General features: G+C 64.3%; 1 protein-coding gene across 8 annotated transcripts in view; it reads right to left on the bottom strand.

The window, feature by feature from the left end:
- Positions 3,697-15,534, bottom strand: part of CAMK2A (calcium/calmodulin dependent protein kinase II alpha) — a 105,552-nt gene continuing 93,714 nt past the window's right edge. For 4 of the 8 annotated variants that reach the window (XM_021085018.1, XM_005652962.3, XM_021085021.1 and 1 more), the window contains 4 exons: positions 13,147-13,222; positions 10,641-10,735; positions 6,872-7,100; positions 3,703-6,617 (listed from right to left, as the gene is read on the bottom strand). In XM_021085018.1, the coding sequence (XP_020940677.1) occupies positions 6,614-6,617; positions 6,872-7,100; positions 10,641-10,735; positions 13,147-13,222 (404 nt within the window). In that variant the 3' untranslated portion in view covers positions 3,703-6,613. Of the gene's footprint in view, positions 6,618-6,867; positions 7,101-10,640; positions 10,736-13,146; positions 13,223-15,534 lie in introns of those variants that run through there. The other 4 variants (XM_021085017.1, XM_003354356.4, XM_005652961.3 and 1 more) reach the window with 2 other exon arrangements.

The raw sequence follows: 15,534 nt of genomic DNA on the forward strand, positions 1-15,534 counted from the left end.
GGGGGCAGCCCAGGAGGACGGAGGGCCGCTGGTCAGCCCAGGCTGGCCTCCGCCGCTCACGGGCTGTGTGGCCACCTGAGTCTCCTTCCCCTCGCTGCGCCCAGACGTCCTCAGATGTCAGCGGAGGGGAGTAACAGTCCCCTGACCAGGGAGTAAATGAGGTAACACAGCTGCTGGATGCGTATTGTTTTAAAAAGATCCGCGTGCTTAGCATCAAGCATGGTGCGTCCCTTGTAGAGACAAAGGGACAGGCGCAGCGCCTGCCTCTGATCCGCCCGGTGGGAAGGAGGGCGGAGGTGGGGGCCTTGGAGCCCCACACAGGGGTCCAGGGCTTTCTGGCAACTCCTGGCTCCATGGGAGGTGACTGGCAGGCTGGACAGTGTCCCCTTCAGTAAGAGGAGTGAGTGGGACAGGAAGCACAGGCCCCGCACTGGTGTCCTGGGGGCAGCAGGGGGGAGCTCTCTGCCCCCGCCCGCCCCGTTCAGCCTTTGGCCAGGGACCCTGCCATGGAGGCTACAGGGGGCACGGCTGCTCCAGGGCAGACTCAGGGCCTGCGCCCTCGTGGGGGATGGGGTTCACAAGGAGGGACCCTGACGGTTCCCCAGTGAGCAGGGAGGGGGATGGGGTTGGGGGGGAGTGGAACAGGAATAAAATCCTCTAGGCCCCCGAGCCTGGCTTTGACCTTGACTCTGCGGATCCAAGGGCAGGGTCTCAGGGAGCTTCGGGGCCTGGGGGGATGGGAGTCAGGCCGGGAGGGGCCGCTGGTCAATATTGACCTGGCTGAGTCAGGGGAGCGGGAGGGGGAAGCGGGAAGGCCGGGGTGGGGCCTGCCGATAACTGGACCTTCCAGCTCCAAGTGGGACCGTGGGAACCTGGCGGGGTGGGGGCGCGTGACGCAGGATTCCCAAACCGAGTCCGGCCGCCTGGAGCCTGGCCAGCCCCGTTTCCTAGGCCCTGAGGGTGGGGCCTGAAGGATCTGTATTTGCAGCAAATTCCCTGGGCGACTCTGAGCAGCCAGCCCAGTTCCCATACCGGAGAGCACAGGTCCACCCCCGCTGTTGCGATAAGGAGGAAACTGAGGCCCAGCGAGGAAGGGGCCTCAGCCAAGATCACGCTGGGACAAGGATGACAATCCCTTTTCCTTGAGGGGGGGGTAGTCCACTTCCGGGTGACTCCCCCCACACCCGCCCAGGGCCCTGGCAGGGACGGGCCTGGAGGGGGGCCAGGGAGACCCCAGCGGCCCAGGTGGAGAGGGGAGGGTGGGGCTGGTCCCAGGAGGAAGGGCAAGGAGGAGGGACCGTTCCCACAGGATGGGACCTGCCCCACTCTGCCCTGTGCAAACACTTCCAGCCCGGACTGGGGAAGGCTATGCTCACGCCCTTGGCAGGCACGCCCCTGGGGCGTTCCGGCTCCTTCTCCCCCAGCCCCCACCGGGCCCACGGCTCTAGCTCTCAGCGCAGCTCTCACCTGCACCCTCCCGCACCCGTCCCGCACCCCTCCCACTACTGAGCCTCCACACAAAACCCCAGAGCCCCGGCCGCTGCCATGGCCCTTGTGCTCCTTCTCTCTCCCTCCCCCGAGCGCTGGTTCTCACTCTGTCGGTGGCTTCAGGGACTCCTGGGGACAGGAGACAGGCTGGCTCACCTCCACGTGCCCTCAGAGCCCAACGCGACTGCAGCGTGCCCTAACAGGTGCTCCCAACTCTGAATCTCACCTCCCTCCCTGGGCCGTGTTCGGCAGGTGCTTTCACTTTGGGCACCACTGTCTCCTTGGTGGTAGAATGAAGAGAAGGGTAGTGCCCAGCAAAGGGTGAAGTGAGGGTCCCCGAGGGTCATGGTGCCCAGCAAAGGGTGACGTGAACTCGGTGGTGAGGGCAGGTGTAAGGAGGTTGGCGGGCCTGGCGCTTGGTGTCAGGGTCTGCCGTTGGCATTGCCTTGGCGGGTGGGTTATCCGTGCTGCTCCACGTGCTCTGGCAGCACGCACGCGTCAGGGGTGTGCTCCTGGAAGCATACCAATACCTCCTGCTGCACCCCGAGCCCACCGCCTTCAAGGAGCCCACGGTTTTGCAGACGTTTGCTCAGGTTCAAACCAGTGAACCCGGGGAGGTGGGGAGGGGGTCAAGCGACCCATGGAGGGACCTTATGGGGGGGGGGGCCCTTCCCGGAGCCGGTCCTGAAGGAACTGCATCCCAAAGGGTGCGGAGGCCTTGCTGTGCCCGAGCAAGGAACTGGAGGCCAGCCAGCCCGGCGCAGGGTTTTGGAGAAAAGGGCGGTGAGGAGGTGGGACAAGGGGTGTGGACAGCGAAGACGTGAGGCAGTGGCCAGGAGGGTCAGGGGTCAAGAGAGGGGGCTCCTGAGAATCCCAGCCACTGCCATGGCGTCCAGAGATGGGGGCACACACCGCTGGGGGGGCCCTGGAGGGAGCAGAGCTCTGCTGTGCAAGTCTCTGTCCTGCGAGAAGCCTCTTGGCCCCTGAGCCTCACTTTCTTCATCTTCACATCGGGGCTCGTGTAACTTGGACAAGAGGCGTGGAAGCCCTATGCGAGCTGTAAAGGATGGCGCCCGTGAGGTGGCCAAGGAGAGGCTGTCTCTGGAGGCCCAGCTCCCTGACTTCGCAGGCTCAGGGACCCCACCTCCCGCAACGTGCTCCTGGGCTGCCACCTTCTGGCAAGTGTCTGCAATGGCAGCCCGAGTCCTCCAGCCCTTCCTCTGCAGTCGGAGAGCCCAGGGCCCTTAAAGGCTCAGGTCCAAGCAGTCCCGGGGCGCCGTGCCAGGTTCCGGGGTCCCTCTGCGACTCCACCCCTTGCCCTTTTCGCCTCGCTGCCAAGGTCCTCTCATGTGCAAGGGGCCCATGACACGCGCCCTGGTGGCCTCAGAGGCTGGCCCCCAGGGACCCAGCAAGTGGCTGGTGGGAGGATTCTGGAGCCAGACCTTGGAGCAGGGTCTGGAGAGGACCTTGGGCTCCAAAAGGCACATCCCCCAAAGCTGCGGGCCCAGGCCTCGTAGCTGGGGCCTGGCTTACTGAGACCGTCCCCTCTGGTTCGCCCAGGACTCTGGGTTCCACACTGATCATTCCCGTCAACACACAGGACAGCTGGCGGCCCTGTCATAGCCTGAGGAGGGGCCAAAGCCTCCGCACCAGCACCCCGGCTCGGCCCCGCGGCGGCCTGGGGCCGGAGGACCAAACTAGTCTCCAAGGCGGCAACGCCCCCCTCCCCTGCTGGGGCCCCGCCGCCCTCCCCCTCTCCAGCCCAAAGCCCCCCTCCCCTACCCCGTCTCCAAACCCCTCCCGGGCCCGGGGGGCTGGTCTCCGAGGTAGAGCGGAGGAAAGAGGGTGGGGGAGGAGGGGCTTTCTGGAAAAGCCCGTGTCACACAAGGAAGCCGAGGCCGGGACGAGAGCCTTGTCCCAGGCCCCCGGGGAGGCTCTGCTATTGGCCGTGGGTGACAAGGCACGTCCACCCCTTGCTCCGTCCGGTTAAGGGCCCCCGATGAGCGATGAGCGGAGAAGAAACCAGCCGCGCCCCTGCCTCCAAAGTGGAGGCACCTGGGCCGGGCGTAATCTCACAGCGATTGGCTCAGCCTTGAGCACGTGACTGCGCCGGTCCAATCAGAATGAAGCCCTGGACTTCACTCTCGCAACGGGGAAGGCCCGGCAAACCTCCCGCCACCTGCTTGACCGAGCCCAGGAGACAGCGAGTGCACGGAAGTTTGTAGCTTTTTATTGCACTGAAAACACCAATAATAAAACAGACACCCCTTCTTCCCCCCAGCCCCACAATAGCAGAAAGTTTGAGCAGTGGTCATTCAAGTTCACAGCCACATGTTATAAAAAAAGAACGGAAACAAACCCCCAAACAAATAGTAACAAAGAAACCAGCACGGGGAATCTGGCAAACACATCCCCCAGAGGGTCCCCCTTTGAAGGGAGACGGGAGGCAGTGGGTTAGGACCAGCCCTCGCTGGGCGCACCTCCAGGTGAGTGCTTTTAAGTCACGGACTCATCTTAAGTCTGGAGTTTTTGCATCGACGGGATGTTTGCCTGCCTGGTAGAGTGAGCGCTGGGCCGCTTTGCCTGCCAGCCTACCCTGCCTTCCACCTCGAGGTCACGCCAGTAGCCTGTGGGCCACACTGGCTGGCTGCCCACCGCCAGGCACGGCCACCTTGGCCTGGGGTAGGGACCCACTTCTCTAGCGTCCAGAGAGGGGTACGGCGGACGGGAGGTGGGAGTCCTCCAGCTCAGCTCCCTCTGGTGGGAGCTGAGGACCACAGCAGGGAAGGGGCTCATCCATGCAGCAAGTCTGGTCGGAGCCATGGATGGAAGCCTAATAACCTGCAAAGGGTAGCTCTCCTCGCACCCACCCTCCCCGCAGTCCCTGCTGATCAGCAGTGGACAGGCACCAAGGAGAGGGAGGGGCAGGCGGGGCAGGGGAGGGGGACTGGCCAGGCGCGGAAAGGAACAGCGGTTCAGCCAGTGACTCACCCTGTCAGCTCCCACGGGTGGGCGGATGGGCTTCGCTTCTCCATCCTGTTTGATTCCCCCATCAGCCCTGCCAATAGGCTAGGCTGGAAGATTAAACCCCTTTAACAGAGGGGGAAACTGAGGCTGAAGAAGGGACCAGACTTTGCCTTGGTAATTGCAGCAGCCCCTCACCTTAGGCCGGGGGATGGCTGTGGGAGCTGGCAGCTCACCGGGAAGGCAGGCAGTTTTGCAGCTGGGGCACTGGGATCACTGGGCCTTACTGGGAAGCCCTCTGGACCTGGGGCGGGCCAAGAGCCCACCGTGGGCCTTGGCAGCAGGGTCTCTGCCAAGGATAGAGGCCAGTTGATCGACCAGTTTGGAGGCCAGGCGGGCTGGGCAGCCCCCGCCCAGCCTGCATCCCCCGTGCTGCAGGCAGGGGCCCAGCAGACAGCTCACAATCGGGGAACTCAGGGCGTCCTGGGTCCCAACCCCATCTGTCCTGCTCTGCTCAACCCAGGACTCCCCAGAGGTTCTGGGGAACCAGAGCCTCCTTCAAAGCTCTGGGGATGCGGCTCTTCCTCCCCTAAAATCCTCCAGAGGGGACAGTATCTCATGCTGGCAAACACGGCCACACAGAGGCCAAAAGCACAGAGAGGCAGCAACGTAATCCCGAGTCGGACACTGAAAATACAACCTCTATTTTTTTTTTATCCAAAACATGTAGATTGGTTTTGTTGAGTGCTTTTTCTTCTTTTCTTTTGTTTTCAGCATACTTACTGCATATAGAGTCATGCAAAGAAAACAGTGCAGACAGTGGCGCCTAGAGAATAGCCACCAGGGCAGCCACGGCAGCGGGGACCCCGAGGGCAGAGGGCTCGAGAGGGGAAAAGAGAGATGCAAACCCAGGGCTGCGGGAGGAGGCTGAGAGCAGAGATGCCAGTGCTGTTGGACCCGCACGAAGACACATGCTGGGCGGGGGAGGGGTGGGTGGGCGGCCCACGGAGTGGGGGGATGAGACCCTCGGAAGCGTGGTGGTAAGGACCCCGGTTTGGGAGGCAAGCAAGGAAGATCCAGATATTGCCATCCTGACCACCTCCCCACGCTCTCTGCCCTGATTGGCCATTGCCGCGTCAGCACTGACATCCAGGCCATCTCCGGGCCTGAGGGGCCCTTAGGACTGAAACGCCAGAGGTCCTTCCTCTGGGGCCGCCTCGGCCCCAGGTAACCCCAGGTGACAAAGTCCATCTCAGAGATGACCCAAAAAAAATGACCTAGAATGAAAAAAGAACAAAACCTACCCCCACTCCTCCTCCCCCGCCCTCCCCGCCCGGCCCTTCTCGCCTAACTTGAGAGGCCCGGTTGTCACGCGATGGCGTCAACACGACACCCGTTAATGACACGCGCAGGAGTCCGGCGGTAGGAGGCCTGCCGGCCCAGAAGGGCCTCCGCACCGGTTTCTTTTACCCCAGAGCAGTCAGATTCTCTCCCTGGGATGTGACCAAGCCGGGTTTCTCTGGGCCTGATGGAAGGGTGGGCTGGGCCGTTGGCGCTGGGGGGTAAACACTGGAGAAGGCAGACGGGGGAAGCGGGGCCCGGGGGACCGCACGGGGGCCACACGCCCTCCCTGAGAGGGAGGCAGGCAGGACAGAAGAGTGAGGAAGGCAGGAGGCTCGCACACCCTCTCCCAAAGGCGGGCCGCCGGGGGCGGGTGGGCCGTCCGTCTGCTTTCCCGGTGGTGGTGGGGGGCTCTGGAAGAGGAAGGCTCAGGGAGAGGGGCTGGCGGGGGCCACGTCCCTCCCCAGCCCCCGTGAACACACAGCTCTGGCCTAGAGCCAAGGCAAGACCAGGCCAGCGACCGCGGGGGGGCGGGGGGGCAGCACCCGGCACCCGGGCACCTGGGCCTGAGGAAGCCCCGCCCTGCAGGGGACCGAGAGCCAGAGTGACAGGTAGGGGCGGGAGACGCGGCCCTTTGCTCCGAAGGCGGGATGGCGTTTGCGAACAGGCAGGTTTTCTTGACGCGGGAATGAAGGTGACATCATGGTGGTGGCGGGTGTGATGTGATGAGGACTCCAGCAAAATCCAAGTGGGAGAACCAGCAGCCGCGTATTCCACACACGAGGGGCAGGCCTCTGCGATGCGGGGCCTGCCCGGCCCCTCAGCTGTAAGGCAGAGCCGTGGGCTGGGTCACGGGGCGGCTCCGGAGGCCCCGCTTCCCTCGGGCAGTCACCCTGCCCACGTCCTTGGCTGGGGTTCAAGCTGCCTTCCATGGGTTCCACCCAGCTCACCCCCACCCCCACCCCCCGTCCCCATGCCACCTCCCAGCGCCGGTTTCCGTCGTGGTCCCACCTCCTGATGGAAAAGAGCCCATTCCTCCAGACCGTCCTGAAGGAGAGGCCCAGAAGGGGGTGCTTACTGGGGCAGGACGGAGGGCGCCCCCGATCGGTGGAAGTGCACGATCTGCCATTTGCCATCCCGGCGGTGCCAGACACGGGTCTCCTCCGACTGGGCCGTGCGGGGGATGCCGCCGGCGTCCAGGTACTGGGTGATGCGGATGTAGGCGATGCAGGCTGACTCGTCACCCATCAGGTGGATGTGGGGGTTCAGGATGGTGGTGTGCACCGGCTTGCTGTTCCGGGACCACACTGCGGGCGGGGCGGGAGGGCAGAGCACTTGCACCTGGGGCCTCCGGCCTCGCTCCTTCACGTCCCCAGAGCTCGGCACCCCCTCCGCAGGGGCCCCTCTGCCGGCCTTGCTGCCAGGGGAGGGGGCCTCTGGGACAGGGCTCGGCCGCCCGGAGTCGAGGCAGAACTCGGAGCTGACTAGAGCACATCCCCGCTGAGATACAGTGGACGGACGTCAAGACAAGCCGAGACCTTCAAACTCAGGGGAGGGAAATTTAAGAATCAAGGCATCTCAGACATGCAGGTGAATATACGTAGAATCCCATGAGCTCTGACCAGGGCCTCAAGCCCGATCCCTGCAGAGGCCAGGAGAGGACGCAGACAGGGGGGCTGTGCTGCGTCTAAGACGACCGAGCCTTTGTCTCGGGGCAGGGGGACGATGGGGAGTGGCGGACACCGCGGTCAGGACGCACCGGCTCCCTTCTACGCAGGCGCCTTGTGCACAGACTCCCCGGTGTTGGCCACCCCTTCTGACTTTTCGAGAGAATCTCGGCATCGGGATTTTTATGTTGAAAACGCCTCATTTTTCATTGTTAGAATCGAATTCAAAGTTTAAACAGCATGCAGACCACGTGACCCATATTGCGGTCCAACGGGTCCCTCATTGGCCACCTCTGTTCGCAACATACAGAATGCGGGACAGGTGGAGAATGCTAAAATTAAGCCACCTGGGAATCCTGGGGTGAGAAGGACGGTATGGGTGATCACGGGGCGGGGAGGTCGCGGAGCTTTCCGAGCTAGGGGCAATGCACAGCTCCCGTCATCACGCTAGAACCATCAAGAACATCCAAAACCAACGCCATGAGACACAGGAGCCACGCTACCCTCACCTTGGTGCTGGGAACCGGGTTTTTTCAGCAAGAGAGAAAACAGAAGCACAGAGAGACAATGACCTAGGGAGGGGCTGGACAGGGGTCAGCAGGATCTTGGGCTTCAGAGCAACTCGCGTGTCTCCCCTAGTGTAGCCCAAACACATCCGAATCCCGTGGAGAGCCGTGGCTGCCCGTTCCGGAAGCTGGGATATGAGAAAGCTCCCTCCCCCTCCCCCACCCCCTCCTCTGACTCTGATGCCCAGCCCGGTTTGCGAGCCACCGAGTTCCTGGAAAATGTGAAACTTATTTTCTTCAGGACTGCAGAAAGCATCCGGGGGTATTCTCACTCCCAAACGTTCCGATCGCATGGTACCCGGGCTTTGGATCAATGATTCAAAAATCTCTGAGTCTCAGAGATGCAGACTGAAATTCTTACAATTCTGGGCTCTTGGACGAAGGGCAGAGTTTTTGCCTTCTAGGCATGGGATTGACCTCAGAGGCCAGAGGTCACCCAGTGGCCCTCCCACAGGAGGCAAGGAGGCCTCTGTGCGCGTCCTCCACGGCCCCGGGGCTGGAGGCGCTCAGCACCGCCTGGTGCAAGGCATCCGTTTAGCAGACCTGGAAACTGAGGTCCAGAGAAGCGATCGGATTTGTCCAAAGCTGGGCGGGCCGGTTTCTGAAAGGAATGCAGCAGAGCCTCAAAGTAAGTCTTCAGGCGGGACTGAATTGGGACAATCTGGGGCCGTCCCCAAAGCGGCAGCGCTGAGCACCGTTGAGGGCACCGGGCTTTCCCGCTGTCTGCAAGGAACAGCACTGGCCGCCTAGCATGGCGTCTCCTGAACAGTCTGTGGGCTTCCAACATCTTCGCTCGTGGATGACACGGCAGGCGGGCCAGGTCCTCCAGCGGGAGGGTGGGACGTGGCCCCTGGCGGGTACTCTGGGTCTTGCTCCCGTGGGTCTCTTGATGTGACAGGTGCGCAAGCCCAGAGTCTGGGGCGGGGCTGCCGGGATGAAGGCCAAGGGCCGGCACAGCCTCCTGGGTCCTCTTCCCTTTCCCATCCCTGCGCCTTCCGAGCGAGCTCAGCCTGGTGTCTGCTCTGCTCTGTGGGGACTGCAGTTCACTCTGGGGAACCAGCGCCCCCCTGAGGACAGAGCAGTATCGTCTGGGCCACGGTGATCCGCCGGCGAGCTCCAGAGCGATGGAGCCAGTGGGGTCAGGCCACCACTCCTCACCCTCGACCCCCACGGCTGGCCTTGGAAGCGCAGGGTTTGGTGTGTCCAAGGAAAGTGCAACTTTCGTCTTCACAGGGCGGGGGGGTGTGGCTCCGGAGCCCTGGTGCTCTGGAAGATCCCGCCAGCCTAAGTGCAGGCGGGGACAGGGGACGGGGGGCGGGTCCAGCCAGGGGGCACCGATGCCCCGGCGAGAGGAGGAGCCCAGGGAAGAAGTGGGGGCTGTAGCGAGTCAGGACTGGGTTCTGACGGCCGCTTTCTGGGTTCCTCTGGACAAGTCCCTCTGCTTCTCTGGACCCCGGTCTCCCCTGGTGCGTGATGAGGAGACGACCGGATCCAGCTCTGGTCCCCGGGGGGAGCCTTTATTTTCACCATCTGCCACCTGTACTCCCATGAGAGTACTTCCTCCAATCCATCCACTTCGTTTACATAAACTTATTTTAAAACGTTCGGGCACAATCACCAATGAATGGCCAGTCTCGCAGAGCAGAGTCTTAAGAGTAAGTCCAGTGAGAATGAAGGCAAGTTCGGTGAGCCTAGCTCCACGCTCTTGCCTGCCAGGGACCTGAGCCGGAGACCGCGCTCCCTCTGACCACGAGGCCAGGTGGAGAGGGGTAGGCGTTCCAGACAAACACTAGACCGAGCCTCTCCCCTTGGTGGAGCTGGATGTGTTGAAAGAGAATTTAGAAAAGGACCAGCCTTTTCACGGTGCGAGCCTCTGCTGCTTCGGCTGGTGCCCGCCCGCACGGGCAATGCCCTAGCAGGGCCTCGGGTGCCTGCCTTCCCTCTGGCTGGCCCGACGTGCCACTTCTCAGGAGCTTCCTCCGGGTCTGAGCTGCCTGCGTGCGTCCTGTGTGTGCTTTGGTTTATCCCTGTCTGGCCCCTGGCCAAGGCGAGACGCAGACACAGGCCGAAAGTGCCCTGGGTCAGGCCCAGCCTCAGCCCCCTGCCAGCCCCGGGTTTCAAAGCTGCCAGGGTCTCTCCTGCCACGGCGAGACCCAGAAAGGACAGACATGCGGACAGAGACCTCGACAAACAGGCAGGGCACAGCAGCGTGAGCTTGGTCCTCTCCTCTCCCCGGACCGCCCGCCCCCCGGGTCCCCTGCGCCCGCTGGCTGGGCGGCTGCGGTGGCCGCAGGCTCTACGGAGTCAGGAACGTGTGGTGTGCGGGCGGGAAGGCTCCCTTCTCTGTGGGGCGGGAAGCAAGGTCCTTCCCGGACCCTCCCGGATCCACGGGTGGGTGGGGGGCCTGGGAGGGCGCGTCGCCTGTATCCAGGTGCCCACCCCCAGCCACGGCGGTCAGACGGGCCAGGCTTAGGAGCTGGAACGAGAGGGCACCCAGCGCTGTCCACATGGGAAGGCCTCTGGGCCGGGGCCCTGCCCGTCACCCTGCTGTGCCATCAGGCAGGACACGGAACAGAGCAGACAACAGGCAGCCCGGAGAGAAGGGGTTGCTCACGGTTTTCAAAATAGAATCGGTGGAAGTCCAGGCCCTCGACCAGGTTCCCCAGGGCCTCGGGTTCGAAAGCCGTCATCCCGGGGTCACACATCTTCCTGGGGGAGGAAGTCAGAGGAAAAGGGGGCTGGGGTGGCCTCTCGGGTGCCCCGTCTAACTGCAGGGGCCTGGGCCCCCAGCAGGCAAGCCTGTGAGACCTCACAGATCGGACAGATTGGCGAGGGGAAGGGGCTGGTGCAGCCACAGTGTGGGTGCCCCCGAGAGCCAGGAAGCCTGGGTCCGGGTCCTGGCTCTGCCCCTTGCAGGTCAGGAGACCCCCAGCGAGTGGCTAACGTCCCTTAGCAAGAGCGACATGGAGGTCGCGTGGTGCTCTGTGCGCTGCCCTAAGGCGCTGCCGGGTGTGGCCTGCCCGCCAGCCCGTCTCCCAACTGCATCGCCCAGCGGTGGCCGGTCACCAGGGGAGCCTGTCCTGAGCTGTGTCCCTGCAGCGGGCACTGCTCACCAAGCAGCTGTGACCCTGGAGGGTACGTTTTGCTGCGCTGAACAAAGGCCGTCCCCGGGCGGCAGTTCCCCCCGTCAGAGGAAGACAACCGCACTCTGAGAAGGAAGGAGCAGGGCTGTGGCCGAGGGGCCTCTGCGCTGCAGCTTCGGCGCCGCGCTCCCACCCAGGGGACCCTGACAGCCAGACGACGGAAGGCAAAGCTGTCTCCTCCACCCCTGGGTCTCTGGGATCGTCTGTGACCCAACATGGACCCCGTGACAGTGACAGTGAAGCCAGGGACAAGCAAAGATCCCGACGTGAGGAGGGGCTGAACCGGGGAGGAGGGCGAAGGGCCCAGCGTGGTCCGATCTGGGCGCCCGGCGAGCACAGGGCTCGCTGTCCTTGCTGGGTCCTGTTGGGGCCGCGGGGCTCCAGACAACGCCCGTCCCCACTCGGGACCTCACGTCCTCCAGAGGGATCAGCCTGGGGCCGGGGGCTCTACTGGGACCACAGGGGAGGCCCGGCACCTTCGAGCTCCGAATCCTCCAGGGCTGGTCTCAGCCCCGATGGTCTGGAAGACCAAGCCCCACCCTGCGGGGGGCGCCCCTCCAGGAGGCCGCTGGGCCTCCCTGCCTCTGAAGGGACTCGGCGCCAGATCCATCGGACACGTCGGGAAACTGAGGCTCAGTGAGACGCAGGGCCAGGCTCGGCACCACAGGCCCCAGGGGTCACGGCCAGGGGTCTGAGCCCAGATCAGGCTGCAGTTCCAGAAGTGGCACCACAGAGGTGGGAGGCTCGGGGCCAAGGGAGCCCCCTCCCTTTCTGCACCCCCGCCTCCTGCCCCCGGCTGTGTCCTCCAGAGTCACTCTTGGGCTCGCCCAGGGCTGACCTACCGCCCCCCGGGGCCGGACGCGAGACCCACGTGACAGGGCGTTTCCATGCTTTCAGGCCCCCTGGAGCACGCGTGCACATCAACCGCGCACACCCCTCGTGCACGCAGTCGCAAATGCACAGGTGTGGACCAGCACATCACACTCCCGGGCACATGCAGCCTCGGTCCCGCACCCGCACTCTCCTCCAGAGACGATCCGTCGCGGCCGAGGCCCTGCCACCTGCTGCCCCGCCCGCCCCCCATCCGAACTTCAGCGCCTGAGCACCATGGAAAGCAGAACAGGCCGCCCCAGGAGCAGGGCCCGGCCAGGGCACCCCCCCCGCGTCCTGAACTTGACAGGCGAGGGTCACTCTGACCCTAACTGGCAGCTTTTGTACACACACACACACGCGCGCGCACACACACACACACACGCACACACACAAGCGTGTGTGGGGTCTTCTGGCCCAGGCCTCGTCCGCTCTGCGGGAGACAGTGAGGCCTCAGCCCAGAATCCCTGCCCGCCCAGGAGCCAGAGGAGAGCCTGCCTCTGGGCCGGACCCGCCGGACCCGCCAGGGTGAGGGTGACCACCAGGGGACGCTCCAGCCCAGCCTTTGCGCGCTGCAGCCCCTCCAGCAGCAGGACAGGTGTGCAGGGCATGTGGGGCACCTGTTTCATACTGTTATTTCTGTGCACTCTGCCTTCCCCCGTCCCGCAGAGGATTCGCGGTTCTTTTGCGGTACCCTGTGGTACCCGCCTGCTCCCACCACCTGAGGTCAAGGGTCGTGTGGCAGGACCCAGGAGGGGCCCGGCTCCCTCGCTCCTTCCCAGCTCAGTCTCTGAGGAGGCCCAGGCTGTGGCAGAGCCCACCCCCTGGTTCCCGGGGGAAGCGGAGGCTTCGTGGGGGCTCCTCCCAGGGAGCGAGACAGGAGGAGGGGGAGCAGGGCTGAGAACAGGAGAACAGACCCGGGCTGTGGGCAGACCGCTTAGTGGAAGCATAAAGTCAGAATGCAAACCAGAAACAGGAGCTCAGCCCAGGTCGCGGCACATGCAGAGCGGGAGGAGGAGGGCCAGCGGCGAGGACCCCCAACGCCAGCCCTCAGCGCCCCGATCAGCGATCCGGGCAGGACATGCAGCACGGGCCCGGCCGACTCACGTGTAGGACTCAAAATCTCCATTGCTTATGGCTTCAATCAGCTGCTCTGTCACCTTGATAATCTCCTGTTTCCGCACTGCAAGGCAGGGGGCAGAGAGAAAACAGTGACAGCGATGGGGACGGAGCGCCAGCCACCCGCCCCGAGCCCTGACCACGCCCAGACCCGCTCCGGGCACCGGGCCTCCGACAGACGGTCTCGTCTCGCCTCGCACAGTCCCTGACACCCATCGCCCCCACCTCAGGGCGCAAGAAACAGGCCCAGGAGGTGAACCGATCGGAAGCTCCTCCACCTCCAAGGGTGGGGCCAGGGGCCGGGCTGGCAGCCTCGGCCTCCGGAGAGCATGCGTGGTGGACGTTGTGACTCTGGCTCCATTGGAACCCAGGTCCTGACCCCAGGGCTTCCCCGTCACCTCGCTCTGCCACTGGAACCCCAGCGTCTTTCCCTGTGGCCGTTGTGTTACCAGCAGCCCCAACCGGGGCTCCCTCTGCTCTGAACAGGGGTCGCTAAGGAAGGGCTTGGGGTGTATTCACCCCTTAGGTCTCGGTAAGGTCTTGCTCCGTTTGGGTGCCTGTAGGCATCAGGCCCTGAGCTTTCTAGAACTTTCTAGGCATGATGAACCCCAACTGCTGAGACCCGGCCTCCCCCGTCTGCCCTGAAACCCTAAGAACTGCTGCTGTCTCTCTGGTAGCGGATTAGACATCAGTTTTCTTACTAGGTCTGTGAAGTTCCGAGCCCCTGTTTTCCTCGCTGTGAAACGGGGACACCACTGCCTCTCACACCTTTAGTGCCGAGCAGGCCATGGGCAGAGCCCAGGCTTCGGTACCAGCCAGGCTTCATCATTGAGATCCCGGCCCGGGTCCTCCCGAGCAGGGCCGTGGGCCGCGGGTGTTTTCTGGTCCATCGCACGGCGACAGTGCCTCCCTCCCAGGGAGCTCACGTGTCCACAGCACTTGGACCAGAGCCTGGCATGTGGCAGGCACACATCGTAAATGCCACCTCCTGCCTCTGCCCGCTGCTGCACTTGGAGGCCAGTTTCCCCACCTGATACATGAGGAGGCCAAGCCTCAGCGTTTGAAGCCAGGTGTCGTGCTCCCAGCAGGACTGTCGCACCGGAAGTGTCACACGAAGTGCCCGGGGCGCCCCCCCCCGCCCCCCCGCCGCCGCAGGCTCAGGCTTCGCCCCACGCCCGGTCGGTCAGCTGGCCTGCGGAGCAGCCTTGGCTGCAATGGGAGGACACGTTGCCCACTTCTCAGGGTGGGAGCGTGGGAGCGAGACCAGTCCTGGCAGAGGCCCTTTCCTCAGCAACTGCAGGTGCCACCCAAGCCAACTCCCGCGGGAGCGCCCCTCAGGCCCACAGGACACAGAAGCATGGGACATCCAGGCTGCCAGAACCCTTGGCGACCAGGGACTCAGCCTCCTTGTCCGGCTACGGGAAACGGAACCTGGCAAGGGGTGTGAGCCCCTGAGGATGCAGGACTTGGGGGCCGAGTGGGCTCCCAGCTCAGGGCCTTCTCTACCGAACTCAGCAGCTCCCGCAGCCTCCCTGCAGTGCTCGGCCCGCATGCTCGGCTGTTCCCCAAGGCCGGCTCCCTGATCCCTGCGGGCTGGAGCGGGAGCGGCCGGCCAGGCGTTCATCACCCAGTGAGTGAGGAGCCCAGGCGCCCAGCTCTGCGCTCAGCCTGTGAGTCCTGAAAGCGCCTGGCGCAGCGTCACGTGGTTCTCAGCCCCACGTCAGAGCTGAGCTCCAGGCACGCTGGAGGCGACAGGGGACAGAGTCTGCTCCAGGGGACCAAGGGCCCCAAGCCAACTCCCCCGCAGCACAGCTCTGCGCCCGAGGCGGGTGCTCCGTGGAACGAGCACAGCTCGGCATTCTCACCACCCGGAGCTCGCGCTCTTTACCGTCTGGCTCCACGACCATTCACCGGGGCAGGGGGCCAGTCTTAGACCGGGAGCTCGGCCGGTCACCCGGGGCCAGGACAGAGGCGGCGTGAAGGCAGGAATGAAGGCACGGATGGGCCAGACCAGGGCCTGGGCTGCCGTCTTTGCCCCGTTCCCTGGAACTGCCCAGGTTGCCTGGCGGCCTCTGTCCCTAGGAGTCCAGCAGCCTGACCCTTTCCTGGAAGCCACAGACTGAGGAGGGGAACGGCCAGCTCCTTTCCAGCCGCTCCCACGCGGAGTCAGGGAGGTGCCCCAGGCGGGCCGTGGGACCCGTGCCGCCCCCTGCCTTCCCCGCACAACTTTAAGGACGCGTCCAGCTCGGCGTTCCAAGCGCCTGGGCTTAACGCCCTGCCTCCCTGGGCCACTTCTCACGGCGCCCAGAGGCTCGTCAGGCGGTCAAGGGCATGGATTCTGGGGCCAGACGCCCTGACTTTGGATCCTGGCCCCAT

The sequence above is a fragment of the Sus scrofa genome, chromosome 2 (genome assembly GCF_000003025.6).
Source record: "Sus scrofa isolate TJ Tabasco breed Duroc chromosome 2, Sscrofa11.1, whole genome shotgun sequence".
In the NCBI taxonomy this organism is placed as follows: Eukaryota; Metazoa; Chordata; class Mammalia; order Artiodactyla; family Suidae; genus Sus; species Sus scrofa.